At 39.5% G+C, this 20,770-nt stretch overlaps 1 protein-coding gene across 1 annotated transcript in view; it reads left to right on the forward strand.

The window, feature by feature from the left end:
* MEE18 (maternal effect embryo arrest 18) overlaps positions 1-20,770 on the forward strand; it is a 433,784-nt gene that overhangs the window by 302,558 nt on the left and 110,456 nt on the right. The window contains 2 exon segments of the mRNA XM_089404666.1: positions 4,154-4,201; positions 4,560-4,685. Coding sequence (XP_089260792.1) covers positions 4,154-4,201; positions 4,560-4,685 — 174 coding nt within the window.

Consider the following 20,770-nt stretch of genomic DNA (forward strand, 5'->3'; position numbering starts at 1 on the left):
AAATTAAAAAAAATATTACATACATGACACAACACATTGAATTTTTGACAAAAAAAAAACCTCATCTCAATCCAACAATAATAGAAAAAATGCGCATTCAAACCCAATAAAAAATGATGCAAAAAAATAGAGCACAAGAAAAAATTAAACTAGTAAATCTAACAATCAAGATTTTGCATTTTTGACCAAAATGAACCCTCTCCACTCTATGCAACAAAAATGAAAAGGAAAACACAATGAAATCCACTAAAAAATCATTGATAATCAATGGGTTATAGAAACCAAACAAAAAGAAGAAAAAAACAAAAAAAATGGCCAAATTAGGTTCCCATACCTGGAAACCACTATTTGCCGAAGAAACTTGGTCGAAACACGAATATCTCTTGCTTGGGATGCTAAAATCTCCTGTTTTTCTCCTCCTCTGCCCTAGTAGTCGCCTTGCTCTCCTCCTTAGCTCTCAAACAAGTCCGCTGTCTGCTAAAAATGACCAATAAAACTCATGAAATCGCTTTTAAAACGCGCTGTCCTGGAGGGCCATGATTTTTTTTGCTCGAATCGCGATTTTAAAAAAAAAAACTTCATAAAAATCGGGCGATGTTATCGGCCGACTTAAAAAGTCGCGATTTTTCTAAAACATCGCGATGTTCGCAACACTGGTTTTGACCACACATTTGACCAACGTTCACTGTTGAGGGTTGACCGCAGATCTGTCCAACGTTGACTGCAGTTTGACTGATCATTTCGGATTGTTTTGGGCTGCCTATACTTGTTGTTGGAGGCCGAGTCGATTGAGGTTGACTTGAGGTCAATTCTGCCCTGTTTGACCAACTTTGACTTTGCTGGTTAGGGTTTTGTTGCTGCTGCCACAAAATTACAGATTTCTGTAATTGTACTATCTCTCTCTCTCTGTTGAGTTATTGAAGAATATAAGATGAATTGATCAAGGGTTTCCCCGCATTGGGGTTTGTCCCTGGCTGGTGCCACATCTTGCGTCTCTTGTCTTGGCTTGTCTTCCACTATTTACATTTATGTTCTATCTGCATTTTATTATCATGTTGATGTGATTTCTATTCTGGAAATTGATATTGGGATAATAAGAAAATTTGAAATAAATTGCTCTTAAGCATAGAACATACCATAATTTAACAATTTTACTAAGGCTTTTCTTAATGTCACATTGTGCTTGTCTACTTGGTCTTGGTAATCCTAGTAGGGATACCCTCCTTCATTTGAAGGCTAGCCTAAAGTGCAAAGGACAACTTGTTGAGGTGATAGTGGTGACCTGCTTAGAGGTTTTCCTCGTTTTATACCTTGTGGATCAAGGATTTCATCATTACATACAATTTTAGTAGTAACACTTCCAAATATCCAAACCTTGCCTTATGATATGTGAAATGCCTCAAAAGTACAATTCAAAGAAAGAACATGCATCAAAATGTGTAGATATATCCATCCAAGGAAAGATCACTCATTAAAGATTAAAGGAACCTTCCTCTAACTCAAACACTCAAGATCTTGTGCATACTTTAGTAATAACACCTAGTTACATTTTAACAATGCTCATAGTAACTTACAACGGTCCTCGTGCATACTTTAGTAATAAGACCTAGTTACGTTTTAACAACGCTGATAGTAACTTACAACGTTGATAATAACTTACAACGATCCTTTGACTAAGAGGCCGTGCTATGAGGGGCATTTCGATGCTATGAAAAATCACCCAAGGCTTACGCATTGCCTCATATGGACCCATATAAGGGATTTTGAATGGCTTTCAATGTTAATACAAATTTGATGACCATGGAACTTGTTGCTAGAGTACACACCCATTGGCTTCTTTGATTGCTTTGATTTCTTTTTCTTGGTTATTTGAGATCCCTATATACAAGGAATTACTAATAAAATTGCAAGGGTCTTGAAGAGGAAGAATATCACAATATCTTCTAAAGCCTTGATCACTATGAAATAGAGGATGAATTTAATTTAGGATAAGATTGAAAACCATCGACAAAAAGGGGTCTACAAAGTTACATGTTCTTGTGGAAGACACTATATTAGTGAGATCCTTCAAGACTAGAATAAGGGAACAGATAGTAGACATTAAATGTGAACACATCACCTCCTCGGCCATAGTTGAACATTTTGTCAAAACAAAACACAATGTTTGTGTTGAAGACACCCAAATTCTAGCGAGAGAGACTCGTCATTTCAAGTGATGCATAAGAGAAGCTTTGGAAATTGTTAAAAACCCTAGAAACTTAAACAAAGATGGTGGCCCTGAAATCAATAGAAGTTGGCTTCCTTTGATTAATCATTCTAGTTCCCACATCAGTCAGGCTTAGAACATCTTGTGTTTCTACCGTGTTAGTCACTATTGGTCCTCCCTTCTCCTTTTTCTTTCCCTTTGGTCTCCTTTTCTTTCCCCCTTTCCTTCCCTTTTGCTTCGTCTTCTTCTCTTTTCTTTTGACCTAATTTTTTTAATTTGCTTTTCTTTTATGCTTTTCCCTTTGGTCTCTTCTCTTTTCTTTTTCCCTTATTGTTTCCTTTCAGGCTCCTTGTTTTGTCTCTTTTTCTTTCTTGTTTTTGTCTCCCTTTTGTTCTTGTTTGCTTTTTGTTTTCCTTTCGCTTGCCCCCTTCTTTACCCTTCTATTTTTATTTTATTTCTATTTATTTAATATATGTAATTTTATTTCGATTAATTAATATCTATTATTTTATTAAATTGATTAATACCTATTATATTATATTATTAACTTTAATTCCTTACATTATTATATTAAATTTAATTATTTATTATTTTTTTTATGATTCCTTATTTATTTTCCTTGTTTTTGTTTTTGGTTTTTTCCTACGTTGCACGGGTTTGCGAACCCAGGGGTGGGGTTCTTGTCCCCAAGTATTGGGTTCGGGTATGGGTTCTTCTAAAACACACCTAAAATAAACGGGTTCTCCAAGTAAGCACCGGGTTCCTTGCAACCAAAATTTGGGTTCTTTTGTCTAATTGGGTGCGCTGAACCCCGACAACGGGTGCGTGGAACCCAAAATCAGGAACGTTAGGGTCCATTTTTTTAATTATTTTGTTATAATTTTTTTCAAGCTCAGCCTTTTTACTTCTCTTTCTGCAATTTCGACATAGACATGGCCACTATAGATTCATTGTGTAGGCCGAATGTCATTCTATTGTAGCTATGTTAAGGTCATTACTATTGTAGCGATGTAGCTAGAGAGCATGCTGCCTGAAGATCTAAGTGATGCTGATGACATGGATGCTAATGACATGGCTTGAGGAAGCCATTGTTCACTATTTTGAGATTTCCTAGTTCATGTTTGGAGATGCCTTGAGGCAAATTTTGAATGTAGTATGACAATGGACATATATCATGATTCTTATTAATATGTAAACCCCAATTTGCACTTTATATCAATCTACAAATTTTGAAATTTCAATGTGACTGTTGAATGTTCAATGATGTGCATGTTTAAATTTTAAGTTTAAATCATAAGTATTTTTTTTGTTTAAAGTTGGAAAATATATATATATACACCCTCGACAAACCCACGCACCCTGTTTCAAAAAGTGACGTACCCATCCCCGAACCCACATTTCCTGGCAACATAGGTTTTTTCTTTCCTTTAGCCCCCTTTATTCTCTCATCTTATCTTATTCCTATGATCCTCTTCCTATTCTTATTTTCCCTTAATCTAGATTCTATATACACCTTTTTACGTCACATCTAAGAACATTACAATTATTTAATTATTAATATAACTTTAATCTAATTATTATTTAATATATTAATATAATCTTTATATAACTTTAACCTAAAAATCTTTTAAGTTTTTCCTTTTATTTTAGGGTTTTCACTTTTTTTTTTTGTCTTTTTTTAATTGGGTTTTCTCCTTGGAGCTGACCTTTCTTTTCTCTTCCTCTCATGATCTTATATTTACTTCTTCTTCCTTCGTTTCTGACTCTCCTGTCCTGATTATGTATCCAGTTATTGGATTTGAAACATTGACTTATCAAAATGTTTACTGTTGGGGACAACTTCAGGAATTTTCACAGCACTGCATTCTTTTTCTTGATTATCTGAGTTTTACGTCTTCCAATCATGGGTATTTGCTTTTGCTAATTTAAATTAAAAATCTGGAACAGGTATTGCATGGGGTTGGTGAGACCATATCTATGACTTCTTGCCTTAAGGTAATAATCTATCTATTTGATTTCATACGTTATGCACTCTGATAACATATTTAAGTGTGGGGTTCATGGTGTTAAAACATTTGAAACATCTGAAAAAAGATGGTTATTTGGTATATATTTTTCTTCTATCTCTCTATTTGTGCATTACAAATATATATTACTTTCCTAGATGGCACATTTTTAGAATTGCTACGTAAATAATAAGCTGAGATTAGTTTTATATGAATAAAATGTTTTGAAAACTTTCTGTTTTGGTTGTTGGATGGATTTTGCCAAAAATATGATTATCTTCCTCAAATCACTACATCATGGACTTTCTAATTAATTTGTTGCACCAACACTTGTTAAAATATAACAGGTTCTTCTGCTTAATGGTTCGCATGACAGAGAAACAACAAACATGACTGCTTCAGATTTTGTAACAGCCATCTGTGATGCTCTTAATCGGAAACATGGTGATCCACTGAAGTGCCTGAACAATCCAGTAAGGGAATCACATCTTCTGCAAAATCAAATGGAATGTCGTAAACGAAATCCTGAAAAGACAGTAACATTGTTTATCCTGATATGCCAAAAGAAAAGAGTACATTGGTTCATTCATGTAATGTTTGATGTATAGATATATAGTTGTAAGCTTCTCTCTTCCCCATTTTCTGGGAAGTTTGCAAAGCACAGTTTGCTTGAAGTTATACTTCTTTTATTATGGTTTGATACCTTTGCAGTATGCACGAGGCTTAAGAAATATTTTCTGATTTCTTTGGGACCTGTATTGGTAGTAATTTACTTTAAAGTTTAAACATTGATACATATGTTTATATCAATCTGTTTTTCAAGAATTATTTCATTTTCCAAAACATAGAAAGCATTTTTGAATTTTTCTATGCACTATAACAGTCTGCAAAACTGTCAAGTTTTACATTACAAAGATCATGTCATTGACTCATCAGTATATTCTTACATTCATAAGTCAAATGCTGTCCTGAGGTTTCTCCCCATGTAAAGGCTTCTAAAGACTATCAGTAGATGATTAGATCATTTGCAAGAGTTGCTCTTAATGGACTGGTCAGTGTTTCCTGCAGGGAATGCAATGCTAGAAACCAAATGATTACAGCATACTTACTTTGCAATGCAGCCTTAGTCATGTTATGAATGTAGCACCTGACAATTCATTGACCTAGCAAATTATAGATCTATTGAGTAAGTGCACAACTAGATTCTTAGCTTAGTTAGTAGAAGCAAAATTACGCAACCAATTTCAGTCACAATGACACAAACAGATTCTATCTAATCAATAGTTCTTCATTAAAATTCTGAATTTACTTGGGTTACCGTCTTGGGATAATGCCAAACTGAGGAATATTACAGATATGATATGCTTATTAGAATGTGATATTTCTGCTTAGCAATATTTCTAAGGGAAATATCAATCTTGCCCAATTTTGTCTTATTTCATGTTTGCATTTAGGAAATGTGGGTTTAGAGGTCCCACATGAATTTTGGGATTAAGTGGGGGCCCAAACATTAGGAAGGAAGGGAAATATTGTAGCTCTAGTGGAGCGTGGGGGCCACCTCATGGAAAATTACGGTCCACATGAGGAGTACGCTCCCATTGGAGCGAAGTTGGTGGGGGAAGTCGAGTTGGGCCCACATGGGCATCTTGGAGGATTTTGATAAATAGAGCAAGAGGCACTCATTTTTGGCATTCATTCATCTATTTAGAAATTGTGTTTTTGACATAGCACGCTTGAGCTGAAGCCAAGTTTGCAGTGCTGTTTAGCACATGAGTGTCTTCGAGCAGAGATCTCAACCCTTGCTTCGGTGGACTTCGAGTGCCAACCCAAGGAGGGAGTTTCACTTTTCCTTTTCGCACTACTAGGAGGGTCGATTTTCAGTGGTATAGAGAGTAGTTACAGATAAGAGGGCCATCCTACACACAACTCTCATTTCATCATACACAGGACTGCATCATCTCCTCCATGATTGCACAGTGATTGGAGTGAGACTCTTTGGGGCAGCACTATCCAGGGGAGTTTGGGACTGGGGTGCTCAGAGATCATTTGGGGGCCATTTGAGGAGGATTGTTGGAGTTGGGAGAGTAGAGATTGATAGGGTTAGTCACAACAACAATATTCAAAATTGGAGGAAGGCCAAGTTGTAAAGGGTCAATTTTTGAAGGTTGGAATCAAGGAAAACCCATTCTAGGTTTTTCTGGGTTTTGGGCAAGGATCACAATCCCAAATTCCTAGAAATTTTCTGGGCAAATTTGAGGGGTCAAACAGGGGTCCCAATTCAGCGAGCAACCAGAGGAGCTAGGGGAAATAGGGCTGTATTTCCAAAGTCAAGCATTGGCCAATTCTTTTGTGGGCTTTTGTGGGTTATTGGTGGAGAGCCCAGGGTTAACTTCCCAGAATTTTCTGAGCACACGAGGAGGCCCTAACAGTAGTTCCATTCAGCCAACAACATATTTCTAGTTATCTACAACATAGTACTTGAGCAGCATAGCGGCAGATTGGAGGAGGGTGTCTTACTTTTCATTTTACGCTTTGCTAGCTTGCCTTGAGCAAGCTCAGGTGCACTCATTCCAACACCTCATTGTACATCCATTTTCATTAATAAAAAAGTACAACAATGCAATTTTGGTGCCAATTTGTGGTCTGATTGTTTTTATTGTTTTATGGTGTTTTTGTCTATGTTTGCTTTGCATATTTACTGTTAATTTTCCTCAGGGATATTACAGTGGTATCAGAGCCATAATCATGTGGGAAAGATTAGAATCAAACAACATGACGGTAACCTTGAATGAGGTGATTAGGATACAACAAATGACGATGGATGTGGGGGACAAGTTGATTCATTCCATAGTTGGGAATCCAGACATGATTGCAACTAATGTGGAGTTATTGGGAGCAAACTGGAAGGCATACCAATCACTGGGTCATGGCATTCAGGTGTTCCTTTCTTTTTGGGAATTCTGTGAACTAAGGGGCATGCACAAACCAATGGAGATTCAGTGGGATTTTGTAGGGATGATGAGGAGTATTAAGGAAGAAGATGAAAGAGTAGTTGAAGGAGCCATGGTTGGCAAGGAGACATTTGAGCATCCATGCATTGATGAGGCATCATCCATTGTTGAGGTATCCATTGATGAGGTATCCGGGGTTTTGATCGAGTTCTCAGGTGATAGCGACGCACCACATGTTGATGAGGTGCCAAAAGACAACTCCACCATTGTTGAGGAGCCAATAGGTACAGAGGCCTCCAAGTCCATGACAGAGTTGTTGGACGACAATCACCTGCAGCTGACTGGTGAGCATGTCTTGCGTGTTGGGTTGTCTATGGAGGAGTAGTTGGAGGCTCATGTTGAGTCTATGATGGAGGAAGATGTGCAGCCATCCTTTGGGCTAACCATTGATGAGGGGCAACAGAGAGGCCATGCGTTAGGTTTTTGGCAAAGTTGGCTTCAGAAGCACACTGATGGGATCTACAACGTTATCATCCTTACGCATTGGGTTGAGGGAGGCAAAGTTTGTTGATTTCTGGTAGCATCAGATGTGCTCTAAGTCTCAAATTTTGCAGGGAGGCTTGGGCACATGTATTCCAAAGAACCCAGAAAGTGTTTTGGGAAATTCCACCCAGAGACAGTTTTATTAAAATAATTAATTATTTTTAATGGGATCCTAAGTCTACACTTAGGAAATTAAAATAATTAATGTGTATTAATCTAACTGTGGGTGTAACTTCTAGAAGAAGACGAGAATCAAGAAAAAATGATCTTAGCCATTGATTAGTTTCTAATTTGGGTCGTTGAATGTCAACAAGAAGATTATTTAAGGAGGCTTGAGGGTCATTTGGAAGACACACAGAGAGCTGACCAGTCAGATCTAAATGTTGAAGCTAGAGCAACGCAGTGATTTCGTAGTGATCACGCAGAGAGGGGCAGAGAGAGTTTTGGCTGAAGTATCTTCTTCGGAGCTAAGAATACTCACTAGAGAGGCAAAAAGACACACAGAGGTGGTGACGCAGTGCCCAGAGGGGGTGACGCAGAGCCAGGAAGGGCTCAAGCAGAGCAGTGCAGAGCCTTCCACGCAGAGGTTCGAAATTTGCAGGAGAGTTGGACATTCTGAGCCAGGATGGTTGGAGTCAGCTCCTGAGAAAAAATCGATTCAGCAAAGAGGTGACGCAGTGCCTTAGGGGCTATGGCGCAGGCCCATGCAGTGACTGTGTAGGGGCAACACAAAAGTAGTCGGGGACTCGTCGTTTCTGCTGTCAGATTAGTCGGGACTTGCAGTGTAAAGTAAGATAATCTCACTAATTTCTTCTGCTGAGTGATATTCTTTGTACTGGGTTGCCAACAAGGCATCCAGAGGTTGTATTCAGAAATAACTTCTGCTTAATAATAAAAACCCTCAGATCTGCTGCACCGGTTTTCTTGCATTGGGTTTTTCTGGGGACATTTGTCCAAAAATAGCTGTCTCATTTGTGTTGTATCTTTCTATTGTTTAGTTTCTTGTTTCGACATATTATTATAAATGGTGTAGGCGCAGTCCAGGCCAAGAGGGATGAATTTTCGAGGAAAATCTCTCTTTGAGTGATTCGATAGAGAGGAGGGGCTTCTAGATCGAAATCTTGCCATGCCAGAGGGAGCAACGTAGCAGCATTAGCGCGAGGAAAGAGCTTGTGGGACACAATCTTTTAGCAGGCAGATTGTTGGGCTGAAAGACGTCAGAAGAAGAGGAGAAGCACATTAAGGGAATTTTTTTCTCAATAGACTTCCCACTAAGAAGTTTGTTTTCTTATTGGCTGAGCAACAACAGTAAGAAACCGAGAGGAGTAGTTCGACATTTTCGTGGCAGAGATGGCAACCGTCGACTGGGAGATCAGGATGGGTTGGATGGGGTATCCAACTATGTGATCTGGAAGGCAGGGATGTTGTGCCTTCTAAATGAGTATTTTCTCAAGGCCTGTCGACAACGTTGTGGTTGAGCCCGTGGATCCAGATCAGCTAAAGAAGTACAAGGGAGAAATAGTGAAAGCCAAGAGGATGATCCTTGATGGAGTAAAGGATCACATGGTATGTCACATTGCTAGTAGAGGGACTGCTAAGGAGATGTGGGACGCCTTGGCGACGTTGTATCAGGGATCTTCCGAGCAATGGAAGATGTACTCAGAGCAGAAGCTGAGATCTGCATAGATGCAGAAGGGGGAGTGCATAGATCCATTTCTCACGAAGCTTCAGGAGACCCGGGACGAGATAGCAGCTTTGGGGTCTACACCTCAAGGTTTCGACATGGTGAGACTGACCCTAAACCCAATCTCAGAAGAGTGGCAATTCTTTGTCTAGAGCATCTTGGGTAGGGCAACTTTGCCAGATTGGGATAGTATGTGGGCAACTCTCAAGCAGGAAGAGCTGAGGAGAGATCTAGTCAAGTGTAAGCTTGATGGAAGCAGCAGCAATGGGTCGAAGTCCACGGAGGAGACAGAGAATGTAGCGCTTGCATCCAAGGGGCAGCAGGAGTAGTGGAGGCGGAAGAAAGACGTCTTGAAGATCAAATGCTTCAGGTGTGGTGAAATGGGTCACTACGCAACACAATGTCCTCTCAGGAAGAAGGACAAAGATGAGAAGCACGATCCGAAAGCTGCACCCACGAAGATTGAGGAGGAGGAGTTTGCCATGACAACCGAGATACCTCATGTTGACCACTGGAGTGGGACCTGATAATTACATGAAGACTCCATGCCCAAGGATGATCCAGAGGACACTTGTACCATAAGATATCGTCAGTCAACAGAGTTTTTTAACTCCTATCTTCTCATCATCTTTCTTGTACCCAAATTCCACACCCTACGGGGAATTGTAATAAGTGATACTAGTAATGATGAGTTTTGAGTCTGTAACAGGCCTAGGATATTGGGACTCGATCAGTAAACGAGTACACCTTGGAGTGTTTTTTTATCTGGTTAATTATCCCTTTTTTCAGAGGCGGATAATTTTCTGGGTTTCTTTACTCACGTTTTACCCCAAAGCCGAGGTGATGGTTTGAAGGTTGAGCCCATGACACATCTTAGTGTCTAGAGTCGATGTATATTACCATATAGATCATGCAAAAAATTTCGTGGAATTTGATTAGGTCTAAGTAGTCATTTTTTAATTTTTTAGATTTCCCGCAGGTTAAAAATTGCAAATAAAATTGTATTTAAATTGTAATAAGTGTAGTCTAAAGAAGTTTTATGGGGTATGAGTAATGAAACATACACCTCTCACCGTCAAATTTCTACTATAACACACTTTGAGGGGTTAATAATGTGTTTTGGACCCTCAAAACCCACTTTTCCTAAGTTTAGTGGGAAATTTGGCAATTAATTAAGCCAAAAATTAAATAAATGGAGAAAAGTAAATATCCACACATGCTAAATATTGTGGAAATGAGGTGGAAAATTATGGGGGAGTTAAAGTGAAGTTCCAAGGTGATGTGGACCCCTAAAATCAAAGAAAGGACATGTGTTCAAATAAAATCGAATTTCTGGCATTAAATGAAAAAGTTGTTTGGAAATTCGAATTTGTGAAGTTAATGCACATTTGGGAGGATTTGGGAGAATATTTGGTGGATATTTTTGTGGGAAATGGTCCCCACATGGGATACCACCCATATACACTTGTCATTCCACCATAAAATTCGAATTTGGCACATAAGGGAAGAAGAAAATGATGCCCACTTGCCAGAATTCGATTTTTACACTTGCCATTGGAGCTCCATTCAACAAATTCGAATTTCTCCTAGGGATTGTCACTTCATGCCACTTGTTTAATCACTTCTACATTGGGATTGGCTCCAATTCCATTTGTCATTGCCATTCTTCATTGGGATTTGCTCCCAACTCTCTATATAACAAAGCCATGGGCTCTCACATTGGAGAATATTGTTACTAGCTATTGTGCTTGCGGAAGCGTTGCTACCTTGTACACTTTCAAAAATATCAATAAAGACTTTGGAGATTCATTCATGAGGTGTTCCTCCTTTTCAAGTGTGATGAATTGTTGAGCATTACTATAATTCCTTTTACTCATGCTTTGATCTAATTTGCTTCCATATGCTCTTATAGATTTGTTAATGTAGAGCTATCTTGCATTGACATTTGATTTAGAACTATGCTCTAGGTATAGAATGCTCTAGTTGGCTATAAATAAATCTCTGGAGTTTCTTATCATTGTTTATTGATAGATCTATATGGAACTAATTCTTGATTGAAGTTTTGTAGAGGAAACAATCTTGTTGGGATTACAGAATCAAGTGTGAGGGGAAGTCTTTGGAGAGACCAACCCACACTTGATACATTTTTAAAGGAGCTCTCATTTGTTCTTTGAACCTTCATTGTCTTATCTTACAAAGTGGTTTTTGCAGGGATTTCGGCACATAGCTTGCACACAAGCCAAGAACTTCTAAATTTAAATCTTTTTTAAAGAAAAACATTGTACTTCATTCCTTTCATTTGCTATCTAAGAGCTTGAAGATGGCTAAAGCAAAAACGAGAGTTTACTCTCACTCTTTAGCTTAACGTTTTGTAAATTATAATTGTACATATATATTTTATCTTGTTGATTTTTCCATTAATACTTAACTTATTTTGCAGCCATTGTTTGGATTGTTTGCTAACTCTTGTGTGGCATATTTTGAAGAGCAACTTCCCGCAACATCTAACAAGTGTTTGCAGGACCTTTGGCAAGTGTTGGGGGTTCGATTTCCAAGGATGTTGTGAGCCCTTTTGAGGCTTATTTTGGCCAAGTTGAGTTCACTAGAGGGCTGTCCATTTTCCTCTCTAAGCCGTGGGCATTTGAAGGAAACTCACACCATGTTTCCCTTGCATGAGTTTTGTGAGATCTTGTCACTACTTTCTCAAGAAAAGAGGTCTAGTGTCCAAGTTTCAAGCAATTATTGTGAGGACTCTCCTTGAAGTATAGTTGAGAACTTTGAAGGGCCCTCTTCTCATTGTAATATTAATAAAAGATCTAACTTGCTTGTGGGAGCTTGGGATTTCTCCCATGGTATCCTATCTCCCCATTTAGAGGGAGGCTTCTCTTGGGTGGATTGACATTTGCATGGTTTAGGCTTTCATACTTCATTCACTTACATGTATGCTTTAATTGGGAATTAACACAAACTCACTATCACATTTCATTATGTTAAAGTTTGTTACAATTTCATTTGAGCTTTGCATTTTCTTTCTCATCGTTGCTTTGAGGTACAAGCTTACACTTTACTTTGGGCAATTCATCCTTTACATGCAAGCATTTTATATTCTTAACAAACTTTGATTCGTTTCCCTTTACCTTGGTAAATTGTTTCATGAGCACTTGAATACATGCTTCAATTTTATGCTACATTGTTATCTTGAATATTGGAGCAATTTATTTTCATTGTCTATTTGAAACAAATTTTAGTTTAAGGCAAATTACTCGTATCATTTTAATTCATTGATGAAACACATGCAACACTTGTAAGCTAATTTTATTCTTCCAATTGAAGTTATAATTGCAACTTATGTTGAACACTATTTCATTTTCAAGCATTGCAAATCAATCTCTTTGAAGCATTTGCATGTATCCTTATTTTAATTTGGGGAATTAACACAATTTGCATTTCATCTAGGCATTTTAGTGTAGGAAGGCCCCAAGCCTCATTAAAATTTTACCTCCAACATAAGTTGGTTGAAGTAGACATCTTAGGGATCCTCTACTCTATTGACTCCTCACTGTGAGATCCATATCATTGGGCGAAGGTGAGGTCTGAGGATTGAAGAATTAAATTGTAATCTTGTTGTAGAGCTAATTAATAAAATTAACCAAGAACACTTTCCATTACATTTACTTTACTTGTCTCTTGATGGTTTGAGTTTTCACATGCAAAATCTATTCGAAAAGCAAGTATTGTAATCATTTCAAACAAGTGTTTTCTTTTCATGTTTCAAGTCTAATTGCATATGGTTGTCTTGGTTTAGCACTAACTTTCTTTTACATTTCCAAGTTAATTACTAATTTTTGGGTTTTGTCAAGATATTTTTCACATGTTTTGATTTATAAAGTTGATTATCTCAAAAGCATTTTGAATCTTATATATCTTATGCTAACAATTCTTATTTACATTTCAGGGTGACTTTGTTTTCTCTTTTGAGAGCATTGCATTTTACTTTGAGCAAATATATCTTTAAATTGTTGAGAAAATTCCTTATAAGGCACTGGTTTTATGGTTTTTAATCATATTAATGATTGGCATTGTTATTTCAAGTTGCTCACTTCATATTTGCTCATAAATCCTTAAAAGTAATTCATTTCCACTATAACACTCTCCTAGAAACTCACATCTTTTAACTTAACTTTTCATTAGGAACCACCCCCCTTAGCTAACCTAGGAGATAGCTCAAACAGAGAGAGTTGGGATTAGTGTGACAGCCCCTTCTCTAAGTTCCCTGCCACCAACCACACCTTGTGGGGTTGAAGGCTTTTCTCACTGACTTGTAGGTAGGTGTAGGCGGCAGGGTCAACATCTTTGGTGCCGTTGTTGGGGACAAGATTTCTTGTACTTGGGAAATCAACTAACCTTTTGGTTTAGCATTTTTGAACTTTATATTAAGATTCTTGCTCAAGTGGCAACTCCACTCAATCCAAATTTTGCAAGAGTCTTTACTAGGAGAAATTCAAGTGGTCTAGTTAGCCCCTCTTCTGATCCTGAAAGGGTTTTTAGAGATAGGTTGAATAGACTTTCTCATAGTAGAGGTCTTGTTAGTCTTGGGCAAGAGGCTATTTCTGATATTTATTTTCTTTTTTAAGAACAAGTAGAGCCTAGCATCATGAATGATCTTTTTGCTCCTTGTGACTTCACTAACATAGATGGCTATCATCACAATATCCCTGACAAGGCTATTGAAAAGTTGCCTTCCTTTCAAGGTAACAATGCCATTAGTGCTACATCACATGTGAAAAACTTTAATGTTTGTATCTTTAAATGGTGTAACACTGCTAATTATGAGGATGTGAAGATGAGGATTTTTTTTTTTATCTTTAGAAGAGGATGCTCTTGATTGGTTCGTTGAACAATATGCTAAATCATATAACTCTTTACAAGCCTTTTTGACTGCATTTTTAGATAAGTTTGGAGAGAAGAAGGAAAATAGGCATTGATTAGTGCCATTAGCAACATGAAGAAAAATGAGAATGAGACTATGGAGGAGTTTAACAAGAGATTCGATGAATTAGTAAAAAGCATGCCTGCTACTGTTAAACCTCCTGATGAATTTCTTTTATGCTCATATCTAGATGCTTTTGGGGTTGACACTGCCTATGAGTTGAGGAGGAAGGAGCCTACGAATCTAAGTGTAGCTCAATTTGAAGCCTTGAAGATAGAAAGGGCTAGAAAGCAGTCAGCAAAATCCGAAATTCTTGGTTTCAATAGAGGGCCATCAAAATCAAATGATTACAAAGGCAATGCCAAGGAAGAGACTACACATGATCCTATTAAAGAATTAACTCAACTCATCAAGAGCATGGAAGCAAATCACATCAAAGAAATGCAAACCATGCAAAATAGGTTGGTGGCCATGGAGAGATTACAAGTGCAAAGATTCCAAACTAGGCCAAATGATAGATGGAAAAATAATAAAGGCCCTCAACAGGAGCATAGGCCTCCAAATCCATTGGAATCCACCAACATGGTAGATCAGATTCCCCCTTTTTGTAGGCCATGTAATGAGTTCCATGAAGAAGCCACATGCCCATATGTGAAGAGAATCCTGGAAAGTGGCATGTTGGAAGGGACAAGTGGTCAAATGAATATGTTCTCCATGGAAGATCAGATATACACCTTTGAGAGAAATCAAGAGATTGACCATAGGCCTAATAATCTTGGGGTTTACAATATGATTACAGATTTTGACGAGGTCACTAAGACTTTTGGGGAAAAACCTACATCTGGATAGATTCTTGCTATGACAAAACACAAAGGGATGACTTATCAAAGAAGGGATATCCAAGACCAGAATAATCACATAATTTTTTCTCCTCCTACTTCAAAATTGAATTTTGACTTGGGCAATTGGGTGAATAATGCAAAGGTTTCTATTCCAGTGACAGAACTTTTAAAGATACCATCTCAAAGGGCCAAGTTACTAAGTGCCATTGAAGTTACTCAAAGGGAAGAAAAGCCTAGTGACGAACCAGAAGATGAGGAAATTGTATTGAAAAGTATGAACTGTTATGTGGGGAATGAAGATCATCTACCATTTTATGTTTCTTTGATAGTGAATGATCGTCTTTTACACAACTGCATGCTTGATTCAGGGGCTTCATCAAATGTCATGACCAAGAAAGTCATGGAGCAACTGAATTTAAGGGCTTCTAGGTCCTATCACAACATATGTTCAATGGATTCTAAAAGAATTGAAGTGTCTGGGATAATTAAAGATTTACAGGTTTTCCTAGCTACATACACAGATAGAATAATTACTATGGATATTGTTGTGATAGATGTTCCAGATTCATGGGGAATGCTCCTATCAAGAAAATGGGCATTAGATCTAGGCGACAGCCTTCAAATGGACTTATCATATGCCACCATCCCCATGCCTGATAATATCTTTGTAGACTTGATCGAGAGTTAGAGAAAAGATATCATGTTGAAGATCCAAGGAAACCCAACAATGAGATTATCTATAAATCATGCCAAATAGGGAGTGATGCAGTGTTGACAAATTTCCTTCCCCCCCTTAACAGAACAGATTCAAAACGAAGAGATTAGGCATAGCTCAAAAAGCTTGGGTACTTCAAATCTTCCATCAAAGTATTTTCAAGACAAAGCAGTAGGATTGGCAATAAATGCATCATCATCACCATCGCAATTAACCAAGAAGAAAAGAAAAAAGTGAAAAAAGAAAAAAGATATAAAAAATGAACCACTAGTTTTGAGCAGGATCAAGCCTCAACGCATCAATAATCAAAAAAGGAAAAGGAAGAGGTTTGGTATATCTGATGGCCACAAACATGTTAATATTGGGGCAAGTCATAGTCCCAAAATAGTCAGAATTGGGCAAGGCACATCAAAAAAAGAACCTATGGACTTGCCTGTGAGTAGGCAGGTTCTCAAGATGGATTTCACCGAAGACATTTGATGCCATGGGGCATCTTTTTGTATCATATTTCTAACCTTATCTCGTGTCATTTTTGTTTAAGTAGTTTTATTTCATGAATAAGTTGTCATTTATGCTCTTAGAATAAATTTCCATTTCTTCGTTTCTCTACTTTATTTCATTTGATGCTATTTTGAATTGACACTGCTGATATATGTCTTTTGTCGGTTTGATGCAGATTCTAGGTTCTTGCACACTATCACTTTGTATCTAGCATGCATCCCCATATGGAGCCAAATGTTGACCACTGGAGTGGGACCTGATAATTACATGAAGACTCCATGCCCAAGGATGATCTAGAGGACACTTGTACCATCAGATATCGTCAGTCAATAGAGTTTTTTAACTCTATTTCTATCTTCTCATCATCTTTCTTGTATCCAGATTCCACACCCTACGGGAATTGTAATAAGTGATACTAGTAATGATGAGTTTTGAGTCTGTAACAGGCCTAGGATGTTGAGACTCGATCAGCAAACGAGTACACCTTGGAGTGTTTTTTTTTATTTGGTTAATTATCCCTTCTTTTTCAGAGACAGTTAATTTTCTGGGTTTTTTCACTCACGTTTTACCCGAAAGCCGGGGTGACGGTTTGAAGGTTGAGCCCCTGACACATCTTAGTGTCTAGAGTCGATGTATATTACCATACTAGATCACAAAATTTTTTTCGTGGAATTTGGTTAGGTTTAGGTAGTCATTTTTTAATTTTTTAGATTTCCTATAGGTCAAAAATTGCAAATAAAATTGTATTTAAATTGTAATAAGTGTAGTCTAAAGAAGTTGTATGGGGTATGAGTAATCAAAATTACACCTCTCACCCTCAACTTTCTACTGTAACACACTTTGGGGGTTAATAATGTGTTATGGACCCTCAAAACCCACTTTTCCCAAGTTTAGTGGGAAATTTGGTAATTAATTTAGTCAGAAATTAAATACATGGAGAAAAATAAATATCCACACATGCTAAATGTTGTGGAAATGAAGTGAAAAATTATGGGGGAGTTAAAGTGAAGTCCCAAGGTGATGTGGACTCGTAAAATCAAGGAAAGGATATGTGCTCAAATGATCCAGGTGGATATTGGTGGCCACCTGCCAAGTCCACCTGGACCCCCACCATTGTCTTTCTCAGCATTTTTAGTTTCCTTAATTGTAGCACAACTTACTATTTTTAGCAGTTTTTTCGGGTCTTGAACTTCCGGAGCCGTTTTGAGGCCTAAACGACGTTTTTTGGGGAATCCGGGGGCAACAATGATAGTGCTCGGATAGATCTTTCTAACGAGCTATTGTATGCGTCAAACGGAGATCATATGCCAAAGTTACGACCCCGGGAAGTTGATGTACCAACTTACCCCAAACGGGGCCCACAGTTTTGGCGTTTCATCTCCTAGAGTTAGGTTTTGGAATGTTAAGGGTTTTCCATTGTTTCTCAACAATAAATAGGCCTTCGAGCCTCATTGTAACACAGTTCAGAGACATGTAGCCATCACATCTCTTCTCAGAGATAAGCTACCATCGCCCTAGCTGGTTTATTTCCATTTCTGGTTGTAAGCATATTCCAGTATTTTCCATTAATGAAATGAAGTATTATTTCCGCTGCATCTTTGTGTATATGGTTATCTCTGTAATTTGTTGCGTTCCTGTTTAAATCCGGATCAGTGGTATCAGAGCGGTCTGCTTTTTCTCTGTTTTTCTTTGCATGTCCCCAACAAGGTCGGGATATAAGGAGTTAGGGCTTGAACTGGTTGAACCTTTGCAAGACCAGCCTCGCAAATCCCGACGGCCTCCCATGGCGGACGAGAAGAAAGACGAGGGGGCAGGAGATCCCATCAAAATCTTGCTCGAAGAAGCCCTCGAGCGACAACGGAACGCGATGATGGACAGCTTTGCCTAGATCCTTCAGCGGCTACCCAGAAGCGGCGCATTGGCTTCCAGCAGCTACTCTGGAAACGCCACACCCTTCAAGGTACAAGTTAATTTCGAAATCCCCATATTCGAGGGTCAGATAGACGCAGATGCCGTAGATAAATGGTTAAATCTGCTAGAGGGTTATTTTTCTGTTCATGAATTTTCGAGTCGGGAAAAGATTGTTTTTGCTCTTCTCAAAGCAGCCCCCCACGTCAAGGACTGGTGGGAAACCTACTGTGAGCAGAAGGATGAAAGTACTGGCTCGCTATTTTCAGCCGCACCCACCTGGGATTCGTTCCGGGATGCCATCAAGGAGTAGTACTACCCTGTCGGAAGCTATGAGGATGAATACATAAAGTGGACCACGCTGCGGCAGGGAAGGGACCAAGACGTGCCGAGTTCACCAATCTTTTCCATACCCTTCGCACAGAGTTGGGTATCAAGGATTCGGAGCAACATTTGATACTCAAATACCGTGGCTGCCTGCACAAGTACATCCAGGAAGAAATACAATTCCTAAACATCCCCTCGCTCGGCGCAGCATACCGATATGCCGTCAAGGTCGAGCAGAAGTTTAAACAAAAGAAGCGAGACTTTGGATCTGCGAATCCAAAGCAGGGGAAAGGTGCCCCGAAACCACAGAACAAAGGACAAAGCCAAGGCGGGACAGCCCAAGACAACCAGTCGAAGCTGCAAGCAAAGAACAACGCCGCGAAGCCGAGAAAGGACACTGGAAAATGGTGCGAGTTCCATAAGAGCTCCACTCACAACACAAGTGAGTGTCGGGCCAAGCAGTCACTGGTGGCTGAGCTAAAGGTTTCAGAATTAGATGCATGTTCCGACTCTGAGTCAGAACCCGATAAGGGGTATGAAAAAGGGAAGCAGATCATTGATGCGGATCCCAGCGCCACTGTTGCTACCGCAAAGATCCAGAAAAATGAACCCGAAGATCCAGAAGAGGAGGAGCGTCTCTTCCACTCCCAGATGTGGGTAAAGGGCTCCCCGATACAGTTCATTGTTGATAGCGGGAGTCAAAAGAACCTCATTTCGGCAGAGGTCGTGAAGCGGTTGGGCTTACCGACCACAGCACATCCACAACCATACACCATTGGGTGGCTTCACCAAGGACGAGATCTTCGCGTGAGCCAGCAGTGCCGCCTTCCATACAACATCAAGCCCTTCACGGATGAGGTATTGTGTGACATTGCTCCCCTTGAAGTTTGTGATGTATTACTAGGACAACCATACTTGTGGAAGCGACATGCTGTGTATGAATCAAGGCCCCGTGCTGTTATTATTACATTGGGAAATAAGTTGTTCAGGATACCAGAGGTAGCACCACCTGCCGCCATCTCTTTGATTACTGCAAAACAATGCAGTAAGATCATCTCCAAAACCAGGAAATTTGTTTTCCTGATGATACGCCCTCAAGGAAAGAAGAAGACAGTGGCCGCGGCCTCCAGACGGGGTCCCTCTGCACGACAACTACAGATGGACAAGATTGTGGAGGAGTACGAGGACATCTTCACCTCTCCGGCAGGGGTTCCTCTGCACTGTCAAGTCAAGCACTCCATCGATCTGACCCCAGGGGCGCCGCTACCCAATGGACCAATTTATCGACGCTCCGTTCTGGAGAACGATGAAATCAAGAGGCAGATTCAGGAGCTCCTGCAGAAAGGTCACATCCGTCCGAGTTCATCGCCCTGTGGGAGCCCGATCGTGTTGGTACAGAAGAAGGATGGGACGTGGAGACTCTGTATTGACTATCGGGCGCTGAACAAGATCACTGTCCGTAATAGGTGCCCGATCCCGCGGATTGATGACCTCCTAGACCAACTAAAGGGGGCGAAATATTTCAGCAAGATTGACCTGAAGTCAGGATATCACCAGGTACCAATCGAACCCTCTGATGTGTGGAAGACTGCCTTCAAATCCAAGGAGGGCCTCTTCGAATGGTTGGTCATGCCTTTCGGATTGACGAATGCTCCTGCAACCTTTATGAGGCTAATGGATGACATCTTGCGGCCTTTCACCAACTCCTTTGTAGTAGTATACTTGGATGACATTCTGATCTTCAGCCAGAGTTGGGAAGAGCACCTCCACCACATCCGACAGGTTCTCCAAACACTGCGGCAACACAAGCTATGTGCCAATTTGGAGAAATGCACTTTTGGCATGACCCAGGTTCAGTATCTGGGATACATCATTGATGAACAGGGGGTGCATGTCGATCCAGCCAAGATCCAAGTCATTCGGGATTGGCCCTCTCCAACCACTCTAACAGAGCTCCGCAGCTTTCTAGGTCTTGCCAACTTCTACCGCAGGTTTGTGTTGGGGTTTTCTCATATTTCTTGGCCCTTGAGTCAAGTCACCAAGGGAGGGGCGAAAGCAAAATTCTTTTGGTCTGAATCTCAACAGAAGGCATTCATGGAGTTGAAGGATCGCCTCTGCACGGCACCAGTGCTCGCGTTACCAGATCTACAACAACCA

Source organism: Pinus tabuliformis, chromosome 2_2 (assembly GCF_031772625.1).
Source record: "Pinus tabuliformis cultivar Carrire ecotype Pingquan chromosome 2_2, CPIR1, whole genome shotgun sequence".
Lineage (NCBI taxonomy): Eukaryota > Viridiplantae > Streptophyta > Pinopsida > Pinales > Pinaceae > Pinus > Pinus tabuliformis.